General features: G+C 37.3%; 1 protein-coding gene across 2 annotated transcripts in view; it reads right to left on the reverse strand.

The window, feature by feature from the left end:
- Window positions 1-13,066, reverse strand: part of Ptprq (protein tyrosine phosphatase receptor type Q) — a 194,034-nt gene that overhangs the window by 38,446 nt on the left and 142,522 nt on the right. For both annotated transcript variants that reach the window (XR_013045512.1, XM_042263333.2), the window contains exons 33-34: window positions 11,235-11,308; window positions 2,745-2,844 (exon numbers count right to left, since the gene is read on the reverse strand). Coding sequence is in view for 1 of the 2 variants with exons in the window: in XM_042263333.2 (XP_042119267.2) it covers window positions 2,745-2,844; window positions 11,235-11,308 (174 nt within the window). In the remaining variant the exon portion in view is untranslated. The remainder of the gene's footprint in view (window positions 1-2,744; window positions 2,845-11,234; window positions 11,309-13,066) is intronic.

The raw sequence follows: 13,066 nt of genomic DNA on the forward strand, positions 1-13,066 counted from the left end.
AGTTTTATTTTATTTTATAGTTCTGACTAGTTTGAAACTATTTAAACCCAGCTGGCCTTGAACTCATAGAAATCTTCCTGTCTCTGCCTAAAGAGTGCTGGGACTAAAGGAATGAGCTCCCACCAGCCCTGTCTTTTTAATTTCAGGCCTTTATCTACTCATATGTTTAAGATATGGTATGATATATAACAAGACAATATTTTGGATCTGTGTCAGTCATTAATATTTCACATGTGTTGTTTATGACAAATACTAGGATATATAGGATAATATCAAGAACATAAAATGGCCGGGCAGTGGTGGCACACGCCTTTAATCCCAGCACTCAGGAGGCAGAGCCAGGCAGATCTCTGTGAGTTCAAGGCCAGCCTGGTCTATAGCGGGAGATCCAAGACAGGCACCAAGAGAAATCCTGTCTCGAAAAAACCAAACAACAACAACAACAACAAAAAAAAAAACCCATAAAATGTAGCCCCATCCTCAAAGACATAATATATTTGAGCAGTATATTCAAAATGTATAAAAATCAAAGAAAAATATTGAAACTAAACTCATGAGACCGTACTTGACTTGATAAAGTATTTTGAGTGATTACAATTATTAGTATTCAGAGGACATAGAGAAGTTCAGTTTGACTTAGGTGCTCTGGAGCCAGAGGTGGAAGAGAGAACATTTCAGATGAACTGATCTAAAAGGGAGTTTTCAGAAATCCTAACTCTTGATATTCACCCAAAAACACATTCCCTTTGCCCAAAAGAAGATCCTGGGAAGCTATATTGAATAGGAGAACCCTTCTTGCCATTCAAGGGTTCATCTTGTAAAAAAAAAATAGAAGGTCAAATGTAATTTTGGTGCCAACAAATCATTTGAACACTGAAGATGAAAACTTCTTATTGGCAAGGCCTATAACTTGCACAATCTTCTTTCTGCATTTTCTTGTTGTCTGGGAGTCTCCTTTCATGTTAAGGCACTCTGATAATGTGCCCAAACTCTTACTAAAATGTAAAATTTTCCTAGTTGACTAGAATAATGACTTTCCCTTGTTATCAGAATCTGCTAACAGTCTGTAAGCTAACAGGTAAGCTGTCTTTTAATAGACACTTCCAAATCATACATTAAAAAGTTGATTTGAGAGACTCAAAATGAAAAAGATGGCAGGTGGAATCCAAACTACCCAGTCAAGTTTGGGTTAAAAATTAAGCCCATAGAGCTTTTCAGAAAACTGGTAGGCTAGTTATTTTCATGAATAAAAAAAATTATTTTAGTGATTTCTCTGATAAACCTCCATATTAGGGGATTTGAAGAGAGAGATTTCCCCTGAGGTTGTATAAGAGAATGAGAGGGCTGAGACTGAGAATGGGAAGAGAGACTTGAAAAACAAGTACATGCATGATGATTAAGAGGAGGAACGATCATGTGAAAAACCCACTAGGAAGTGATGTCTTTAAAGTTGTCTCTTCTGTGGAATAATCCTTCCATACACTATGAAGATGTGTTGCTCTCATTGTTAATAAAAAAGCTGATTGGTTGATGGCTAGGCAGAGAGAACACTAGGAAGAAGGAGGGCAGAGTCGGAGGAGTTTTGAGCCAGAGGTGTAAGAAATAACATGCGAAGTTCATATATGAGGTAAATGAGCCTTGGGGCAGCATATAGATTAATAAAAATGGATTAATTTAATTTATAGCAGCTGGCTGGACACAAGCCTAAGCTATCCGCCAAGCAATTATAATAATAAATCTCTGTGTGTTTATTTGGTGAACAGCTGGTGGGACAGAGCTGATTGGTGATCTAGATGGAAAACTCTACCTCCATTGACCTTCATTTGTCTTCTGTGATAATTAAGTGGGCCTTGATTGCATTTCTCCTCTGTCACCTGTCAGACCAGGCAAAGGGGCCAGGGAGTTTCTGTCTTTTTGGCTCTGGTACTGAATACTTTATTTCATTTTATTTTACTTTATTTTATTTTTGAGAAAGGGTCTCATGTTTCAGCCCTGGCTGACCTGGAATTCACTACATGGCCCGGAACAAACGGAGATCCACTCTCCTCTGCCTCCCAAGTGCTCATATTAAAGTCATACACCAAATATCCGACTGGTACTGGAATTTTAATGTTCTATGTGGGGCTCCAACGGCCCCCTTGAGGAGTTATCAGTGCTCCTCTGCATTAGCCAAGTCATTAGCCAATGATTCCACAAAGCTCCAGTCTGCCCAAACCCTTTTGTATGAATGAGATACATTGACAACCAACTCTAACTTTCCCATCATCCAATACGGATGGATGACCTCTGCAAACAGTTGCCTTCCCTCTGTCATTCTTCTTTGCCCCTGAAAGATTATACGTGCTTGTAATGACCATCCCATGACAACTTTGGGAGAAGACTTTCTTGACTCTTAGTTTCCTTATCCATCTCTCTCCCTAGTCTAATAAGACTAGTTACTCAGCTGCACTCTCAGCTCCGGGTCCCTTTTAGTTCTCTTTCCTCCTCTTCTCTCTAGTATTTACATCAAACATTTTCTATCAAAATAGCAGAATTTACTTCTTTAAGGCTTGAATTTGTTCAATTCATATTGTTTTATATACTTCAAAACATCATAATATATATTCCAGGCAGGTTGGGTACTTTATAAATTTAAGAAAAATTAAGCATAAGTGTTTCCCATTTGCTTAACTGCTGTGGTTATTGTTTCTTGACTGGACTATGATAGATATAATGCCCAGGGAGCATTCTGGGACACATCTTACCTTGCAAAGGCAAAAATAGCTGTTCCAAGGAGGATTATTGAAAGGATACACAAAGTGACTGACAGGATGATCTCTACAGTTCTTTCTGAAAGCCCTTCACCTAAGAAAGACAGAAACATGATCATTAATGCTAGCTTGGAGTTCTATCATGACCACATAGACTATTTCTTGGCATATTACTTATGAATACCAGCAAAACAAATTTAATTTGCTGCTTCCTCCTCTCTTCTTCCTCCTTCTCCCCTTCCTCTTCTTCCTTTTAATTTAGAGGTTCAGTCCTTAAATTTTTCCTTACCTTTACAAACTTTATTCCTCTGTGAGCTTACACAGCCTCATGGTTTTATAATTCCATCTATATGACAATTGCTTAATATTTTTACTAATAAACTCTGGCCTTCTATTTACCTACCAGATATTTTTATTGGGACTTATGGCTATAATTTCATAGATAGTATGTCCAAAATGTGGTATTTTCTCTTTTTAACTGATTTCTATTCTCAGTTGAAGAAAATTCCATTACTCTAATTGTCCTGGTCAAAAAGAAACTTTAATGTCACATTTGACTCTCTTTCTTTGGTAGTTTACTGCCCATTTGGTACTTTAATATAAATCTTTAATATCATATATATGATATATATGTGACTATATATACATATAGTCACACATGTGGTTCTTACTAAATGAAAACACAGTCTCTTAGAAATGTGATCATTTTAATGTGAGAGAATAAAGAATAAAATAAGTTCCAAGTATCATTGGGATGGAATTACATGCATCGTAAGCAGCCTGTTGTAGGTGCTGGGTACCAAACTCTTCTCCTCTACAATATAGCAGGCTTTCTTAAAAGCATTTAACCTTCTCCACAGCCCCTGGTCATCTCATTTCTTCAAGGGGATTGCTCAATCATATCTCAATGACTTGTTATAGAATAAATACATACGTGTCTCTAACTCATGTGGAAGAGTCTTTACACTCATACACTGTACTTGGAGAAATTTTAATCGATGTGACTTACAATTTTACTATAAAAATGTTTCAGTTCAATGAGAAAATAAGTTCGAGGTCTGTAAATAAGCAAAGATTCATGTTTTATCTTTTTCCTCTAGATCGGTGATTATAAAATGCTACCCAAAGTTCCTGTAGCTATTGATCTGAATGGTAGAGTTGAAAGAAAACTGAGTTTTAAACATCAGGGTTTCATGGTCCCCTAGTATATCCAGCTCCATTTAAAGGATGCTATAAGACCAAGTATTTCCTATGATATTAGCTACACCTTCTTACTTACTAAAATCCCAGTGCTTTGTTTCATGAATTTTTAACATGCTACATCTAATCAGATATTCTTGCCAAAGGAAACCCGAAGATGAATAAGGAGTCTTGTTGATCAGGTGATGGGAGGCTGAGCCTTAAGACTCGGTTTTCAGAGACCACAAAATGAAATTTCAGACTAGATTTCCATTTCAAAGCACTGGCCCAAGTGAGGAAATGACACACAATATATTAATAAGCAGCATGTAATCCTCTGAGCACATGTATCACAAAAGTGCCTTCAGGAGGGGACACAATGTACCGGGATTGCCGGACACACTTTCTGATTCACTGCTATGCACGAATGAGATCATTTCTGCAAATCCTGTCATACAAAGCAGGATTTTTTTTTTTTTACGTGACTTTCCTCATAATATACACAAGCCATTTCCTCACTAGACTTAGCCTCTGTTAATTAAATTATTTTGTTTGAATAATATATTCTAGCACTGTAATTTAGCAATTTATAATAAAAAGCACAGATTTTTCATAACTATTATTTTCTGACTGGAATTATGATTACTTAAATTTAGCAGAGGGATCTAACATTTTAAAATGAGAACTTTGAGTTAAATGAAAGGTATTAATCTCATACTACAATATTGGCCTCCTCATTATAGTTTCTTCATTCTCTGTATATGCTCTTGGAGTTAATATATGGGGAGACTGTCCTTTTATTAAATTACTAGTCTTTCGGGATATTAAAAAACAACATGAAGAATTAACTAAAGTTAATCTTATGACTTCATATTTTTTAAAGTATTTGTGTGTGAGTGTGTGTGTGTGTGTGTGTGTGTGTGTGTGTGTGTGTGTGTGTATTTAGGTATGAGCATGCCAAGGCCAGCCAGGAGAATTAGGAGAACAATTTCTGGGAACTCACCCTACTGTGGCTTGTGTATCACTCTCAGGTAGTCAGGCTGGCACAGTAAGCTATTACACTCTGACCTATCTTGCCAACATTAATGCCAATATTTTAGAAATATAGTTCTACAGAAGGGAAGCCTGATAAGGATTTCAGGTAATGAGTACATATAATTAGCATGATTCAGAATTCTACATGATGTACATACACCATGGCATCATTGTAAAGCTCGAAATGGGTACTGTTCTAAGAGTCAACCAATTCCTTTGAAAATAAGTATAACCTAAAATGTTCCACAAGGACAACCTCCAGTCAGACTGACAAAATTTTAAAAGGAGATGAACAATGTTCACCAGAGTGTGAGAAAAAGTCATTTATTCATTGGTTATAAAAAATATTAAAAGCTATCATCAAATCTTTGTTCACAAAGCAAGAAAACAAAACACACATCCAGAACATGCTTATATATGAAATGATAACCTTAAAAGACAAGACAAGATGGTAAGACACGAGAACAGCTAGAAATAATTTAAAATGCTGTGATGAAAAAGTGTCATAGTACAGCAAGCAGAGGCGTCCATCCACGATGAAACTGGAAGCAGCTTCAGAACATGGTGTTGTTTGTTGTTTTAATTTTTTGTTTGTTTTGTTCCCCATCCCCATCCCCACATTGTCTTGCAGTAGTTAGTAGCACAACACTGACCATCAAACTGCCTGGATCTGAAAACTGATGTGCCAACTCTCCTTTGCTGGGTTATACAATACAGTGCTTCAGGATTCTTGCTTATGGGTTACTATTATCTGTAGGAATGCATGGTACAGAGTTAAGAATGGACAGAGGGTTTTATTTCTAAAGCTACTTCCCAGCTTTGAATTTATGCAACAGTATTGGGTGTCTTTGTTAGTAATCATTTCATAGTCACGCATTCATTCCCTAATCTGAACAAATCTCTCAGCTGACTTACAAAGTAGGTATTAGTATTGCCATTGTAGAAATAGGATTTCAGAAGTTAAATACTTTAAACATTTGCATAGCTGTCTTGAGGTATCTAAATTCAACGCATCATACTAAAAGCATATTAAATACACCTGCTTCTCTACTACCTTGGAAGATGTGATCATTGCTGCAGATGATGTAGTATCTCTCTCTCTCTCTCTCTCTCTCTCTCTCTCTCTCTCTCTCTCTCTCTCTGTGTGTGTGTGTGTGTGTGTGTGTGTGTGTGTGTGTGTGTGTGTGTGTGTCTGATCTCCCTCCTTCTCTTTACCACTTCTTCCTCAGCTTGAATACATTGGGACAATTTTTTTGCACAATTTTAAATAAGAAATGTTATATGACAGAATGCCATCAGAGTCTCTTTGTCATGGGCTTTATGACCTCATCTTGCTCTGCTTTCACAAGGACCCTTCACGGTCCTGAAAGGGATGTCTGGTTTTCAAGTCCCAGAAAACTTCTCCTATGAAATCTTACAAACAGCACATTGCCTACATGGGGTCTCCACGAACTCACATGCCTTGGGAAGATTTAAAAACCTGGAGAGAGAGAGAGTTCATGCAAGTGATGAAAATGAGGACGCTAAATGTTCAATCTAAAGTAAAAGCAAAATCAATTAAGTATAATTAAAGTAATGTGTATGTCATTTCCCACTTACTACTATGCCACAAAGATTACTCTCAATGCAAGATTTTCACTCAGTTTTAACCCTTTTAGTTAGTTGGTATGTGATGATTTGGGGGGGGGGTGCTATTTTCAATCCTATATGCTAACACCTATGAGAGAGACAATTCCTACAACATGATCTCCCAAAACACAGCCTTGGTAAATCTCTCAAGTAATGAAATTTTAATTGATAGGCTACTCAGTTCAGTGCTTGTTGCCAATGGTATGCAGATATTACTAAAGGAAGGCTTATCTGCCTGTGATTGGATAACCTTGATGGGACCTATACTCCCTCCACTATAAAGTCTGGGATTACATTCATGCCTATGTCTTAACAGGCTTGTCAGCAGCCCTGAGTTCCCCTAGTCGGCTGTAAATGATGCCATCTATAAATGATGTAAATGATGTAAATGATGACACACAGCATAACTGGGACAGAAAATGACTCAGGCTTCCTTTGCCATCATCTGGTTACACAGAGGTATTCTTGCAAATCCATGTCTCTTTGCTTGCCCGCAGGTGCACAGTGACCCATTCCATCTGCGGGCCTTTTCTCATTACCGAAACAATCAATATTATTTCCTTCTTGAGCTCTTCTACTTTATCTTCTGGGCAGCGCTCTTCTGCCAAGAGTGCTTTTTCTATTTCATGGCCTCTGTTAATGTCCTCCCCTCTCATCTGTCACTATTTTAGAAGCCATTTAAACATTACAGGGCAAAAGCCAATTACAAAACCACTATCTATCAGGAGGGAGTCCCTGAAAGGTCAGTCTAAGAGAGAGTCCGAAAGGCTTTCCTTACATCACTGAAATATGAAGATTACACTGAACTTTGAGGAATTGGATAATACATACATGGGACCCTTCATGGTCACTACCAGCCCATTGGCACTCAGTTGGCTATGTCCAATCTGTGTCCCACTGGTCCTTTCTTTTGTGGACTCTGAGAACCTGAGCTTCCTCCTCCATTCCACATCAGTCACATGCTAAAAACCCCCCTCCATTTATAGGGTGTGTGGGAATTAGTGTCTGGATGCTTCGGTGGTAGCTGTTATGATTCCAAACACAGTCAGTATGTGTTTCTGAAGTGTGTTTGTTTAGCCCCTTCCCTTGGTTGCAAGTACAGAGAATGAAGAGGAAGCCATCGTCGACAAGTGGCTTAAGACCGTGTTCTATATTATGCCTTTTGGAAAAGTGTGAGTAACCATGTCCTCAGACTGCATGGTTCCTGATTTTTGACTATCCCCCTTTCTAAGGCAGCTCTCCTCCATATCACCCTAATGTCTTTTCTCTCCCACACAAATGACTGAGCCTGGCTTCCACTGATCGTCTACACAAAACCGCCCATTTAGTAACAAGCACGTGACACCCAGACAGCAAACCTAGCTCCCCCATCTCTTCTTTACAGAGAAGGTACTAGAGTTCTGCATCTTGTCTGCCTTCTATCTTCCATCAGTAAATGCACCAGAACAATCATTATTTAGCTGCAGGAGTTGCTGCCAAACTCTGATTGGTTTGCTGACCACAGTGCACACAGTGTGCTGTAGTAATATCAGGGCATGATAAGATCAGCTATCAAATGAGGAGATGGTCCACACCATTTCAAAACCACAAGTCCAATCAGCCTGCTTTCTCATTATTACACCTACTGGGTACAATTAACCAAGACAATGATGTTGTAGCCAAACACTTTAACACGAGAGATTTGTTACTCAAACAAGCCTGTAGGCAGCATATCTCTTGATTTAATTCTTCAGGATGCGTTTATTTTTTTTTTTTTTTACGTAGAAGTGATAGAGGCAGACTCTTTAGCCAGCTTACACTTGCACATCTGAGCCAGACTCAGAGCAGTGGAACAATCTACTGTTATGCACCTACAGTTCTCACTGAACTGTGCTGTATGTAGCTCATGATGTACTGATAGACCACCAAGATCAGCGCCATGCATAAACTTCATACATTTTCAATCAATATTCCAGAGATATCCCCACCTGAGTATTTTGTAAAGTAGCTTATAAGTTTTGAAGCCATGGTACAATTATTTAAAAATTAGTGATTCCTTTCAGGGAAATTCTAGGTAGTTAATGAAGTAAAAATCCCTTTAAAATCTTTGATTAGGACCCATCAAGAGAAGCTACTAGGGGCTAGAGAGATAACTAGTGGTCAAAAGCACTTTTCATTGTAGTGAACCCTGGTTTGGTTCCCAGCACCCACGTAATGCTTCACAAGCATCTGCAACTCCAATTCCATGAAGTTTGATACCCTCTTCTGACCTCCCTGGGCACCAGGCATGCATGTGGGGCACATGCATACATGCAGACAAAATATTCATACACATTTAAAAAAAAAACTAAACTTTTAGAAGCCATTAAGCATTGAACAATTTAAGAACTACAATTTTTAATATTTATACATTATTTTACTTAAGAACTTAATATGTTCTCAGATTTTGAACAAGAAGACATACTTAGGGGGATTATATTATTATTTCAAGCCATGGAGCTAAGATTTAAATCCAGGTCCCTACGCCTTGACTTGTAGCATGGTAGCAGTGGAATCCTGGGCTAAAATGCTGAAATTCTGGCCAAGCACTTAATGACTTAAAACAATGTAGCAAGCCCAGGACCTGGTACCACTGCCTAGATGCCTCCCAAACAGATCAAGCCAATCAACTGTCTCACCTATTCAGAGGGCCTGATTCATTTGGGGGCCCCTCAGCCTTTGGTTCATAGTTCATGTTTTTCCATTCATTTGGCTATTTGTCCCTGTGCTTTATCCAACCTTGGTTTCAACAATTCTCTCTCATATAAACCCTCCTCTTTCTCGCTAATTAGACTCCCAGCGCTCCACCTGGGGCCTAGCCATGGATGTCTGCATCCAGATTCCTCAGTCCTTGGATGGGGTTTATGGCACAACTATTAGGGTGTTTGGCCATCCCATCACCAGAGTAGGTCAGTCCCGGCTGTCTCTCGGCCATTGCCAGTAGTCTTTTGTGGGGGTATCTTTGTGGATTTCTGTGGGCCTCTTTAGCTCTTTGTTTCTTCCTTTTCTCATGTGGTCTTCATTTACCATGGTCTCCTATTCCTTGTTCTCCCTCTCTGTTCTTGATCCAGGTGGGATCTCCCGCTCTCTTTCCCTCGACCCTCACCGTTCATTGCTCCTACTCAGGTCCTGGGCTCCCTGCATGAGATAGCTGTTTGAAACCTGGGACTTATACAGGGACGCTTGGCTCAATCTGGGAGGAGGGGACTGGACCTGCCTGTCTATCAGGTCGATCTCAGTCCTCGGGGTGGCCTTGATCTGGAGGTGGCGGGAAAGGGGGGTGGGCTGGGGGGAAGGGGAGGGGGGCAGGAAGGGGGAGAACAAGGGAATCTGTGGCTGTTATGTAGAACTGAATAGTATTGTAAAATAAAATTTAAAAAAATGTATTAAAATTGGATTTCAAAAAAATTAAAATAACAAGATTTATTTAAAAAAAAAAAACAATGTGATCGCTGGTTTCCTCACATGTGAATTGGAGTGAAGAGCACCCCTTCAACCGGCGCTCCTCATTCCTGGCTGCTTTGTGCAATGTGGAAATTCAGATGCCATGAGAAGCAAGCGCGGCAGATACATGAGCAGGAACAGTGCCGCCACCCACCACCATTTCAACTTCCTTATTTCAACTCAAAGGTGTTCCAAACATCATTAATTCCCCCTTGAGACGTAAAATCACACCGATCCAGAAACACTGATCCAAATTAAAATACAATTTTGAAGAATTTGACAGCTAATACATGAAACGAGTCTAGGAGGTATGCTTCATTCATTATATCTAAGTTAGGATAAAAATTATCATAATGGTGCAGATGAGATGGGTTCATGTGACTGAACTGTGTTAGTTAGGTCCAATTTGTGTGGATGTGAGTGAAGGAACTAAGGAAAGTAGCATGAAAGAAAAGGAAGGCTTGTAGTTTTGAGAAATTTTCAAAGGAAAATATTATCATATGATTTCTCTTTATGAAAACCTTTAAAGTATGAGACTATATATTTAAAGAACCAAATACCTTTTTGTTTAGATTATCATCAAGGAATGAACACTTTAACAAAATTTGTAGCCAGTTGTGAATAGTCGAAGCATCTATCTTTTAGAAGAATGTTGTAAATATTTTTCTTTAAAAAGGTTAATTATCTTTAAAATATATTTGTACCAACGACTACAGCCATAGATTAGCGTATTTCCCAAACATTTAATAACTGCTATCATCATATAAACACATTAATATCATAGATAAAGGCTGGAGGGACAGCTTGGTGGATAAAGTGTGTGACTTGCATGCATGAGAACCAGATTTTTGATCCCCAGAGTTTATGTTAGAAGCTTAAGCGGGCATGGTGGTGACCTGTAATCCCAACACAAGATCCCTGGAGGTAACTGGATGGCTACAACAGGCAGAATCTGAAGACTCTGAATTCAACAAGAGGCCCTATCACAATAAATAGAATAGACAGTGATGGAGAGAAACACGATATCACCTTTCAGCCTCCATATGCACATGGACACAAATGCATGCTCACCTGCATATACATATGCACTCACACACAAGCAGACATGCATATACACATACATGCAGAGATGCTACACACATACACATGAAAAAGAAAAATTAAACTATAAAATCTTACCTAAAGTTTTAATAGGGTCAGAGTAATCAGAGTCAGTAAATTGTCCCATGACATTTGTGGCTCTAAATTTAAACCTATAAAAAAGAGAGAGAGAGAGATTCATTCTAAGATACTTTTTAGGCAATAGTGAATGGTATTATTTCCTGGTTCCTTTATGAACCTGTTTGTCATTTCTGTAGAGAAAGCCTACTGATTTTCGTGTGCTAATTTTTATAACCTGGTACTTGTATAATGTTTTTGCTGGTGTTTATCAGCTGTAGGAGTTTCTAGTGGAGTATTAAAGGTCACAGGCATAGATCAAATCATATTATATGCAAATTAGGCTACTTTGTCTTTTTCTTTTCCATTTTGTATCCCTTTATATCCTTCACTTGTCTTATTGCTCTAGCTAAGACATCAAGTACTATGTTGAATAAGTATGGAGAGAGTGGTCATCCTTGCCATGTTCCCAGTTTTGGTGGAAATTCTTAAGGGTCCTATTTATTGCTTTTATAATGTTGAAGTATATCTCTTGTATCTTTACTTTCATTAGGACTTTATCATGAATGGATGCTTGATTTTTGTCAAAGGTCTTTTTGTGTAACTAATGAGATGACAACTAGGTTTCTGTTCTTGATTCTATTTATGTAATAAATTATGTTTATTGATTAACCTATGTTGAACTATCCCTATATCTCTGGGAGAACCCAATTTGATCAGGGAGGATAATTTTTCTGATGTGTTCTTGAACTCATTTTGAAAGTATTTTATTGAGAACTTTTGTGTCTATGTTCATCAAAGATATTGGCCTAAAATTGTAAAAGAAAAACAATATTTTATGTCCCATTATCTATTCTACAAATATTTTAACAAATAATTATGTAAAATCAATAGTTTATTCAAGAAAAAATAAATTTACAAGACATGAGTTTAAGACTAAGTTACAACCAGAAAAAGTCCATACTTTAATCTATATTAAATGAATAATTATCTTGCTCTCATGCTCATTGAATTTGATGGGAAAATGAGTAGGAATTTGACAAAACTCATGACCCAGCAGTAGTAAAAAAACATTAAGTAGATAATCTAATTCATAGATGTGTTTAGACGGAATCACATGAGTAAAAATGTGGCTACTGTAATTAACAAATATAAAGCATAGTAGCTGTTGTGTCTTATTTTTGGAAATATTGCAGAATCAAAGGACAAAGATTATATAGAATTGTCTTGTTCACATGTATACAAATTAAGACTAATGATGGCTATTTTCATTATGTGCCTAGTTGTATTTACCCATTTTTATAAATGTAAAACAGAAAGAGTACAGAAGATCATCCTTGAAGACACCTGAAATTACCTAACTTGAAAACTAAAACACAACCATAACAAATTTGTAAGACAAATTACAGGGTATGATTTATTCTCCAGCAGTATCAAACTCTTATGATAACATCTATCATGAAAAGAACTGTTGACAAAACAATATGCAAAAGAAACAATGAATAAGAGTAAATATGAAATTTTTATCATTTTAAAAATGTTTAGTTCAAATAATAACCAAAATTTAAACCAATTGCCTTTGATAATAAATGATAGAATATTATTTTTCAATTGCCAAGTTTTTCTAAATTTTCTAATTCTAACTCAGCCAACAACATTCATAAGGAATTTAATATCATGTGAACTACCATGCTGAAGTATGAATACCTACATTTTTAAAAATTAGTAATAACAATAAGCTTTGGAAAAATAAAGGCTAAGATAATTCTCTTCTTAACTGCAGCCTTATTTTTATAAAATAGTATCTACAATAAAATAGAAAACAATATCAATAAATTCAATAAAAATCAATA

The sequence above is a fragment of the Peromyscus maniculatus genome, chromosome 18 (genome assembly GCF_049852395.1).
Source record: "Peromyscus maniculatus bairdii isolate BWxNUB_F1_BW_parent chromosome 18, HU_Pman_BW_mat_3.1, whole genome shotgun sequence".
Classification (NCBI taxonomy): domain Eukaryota; kingdom Metazoa; phylum Chordata; class Mammalia; order Rodentia; family Cricetidae; genus Peromyscus; species Peromyscus maniculatus.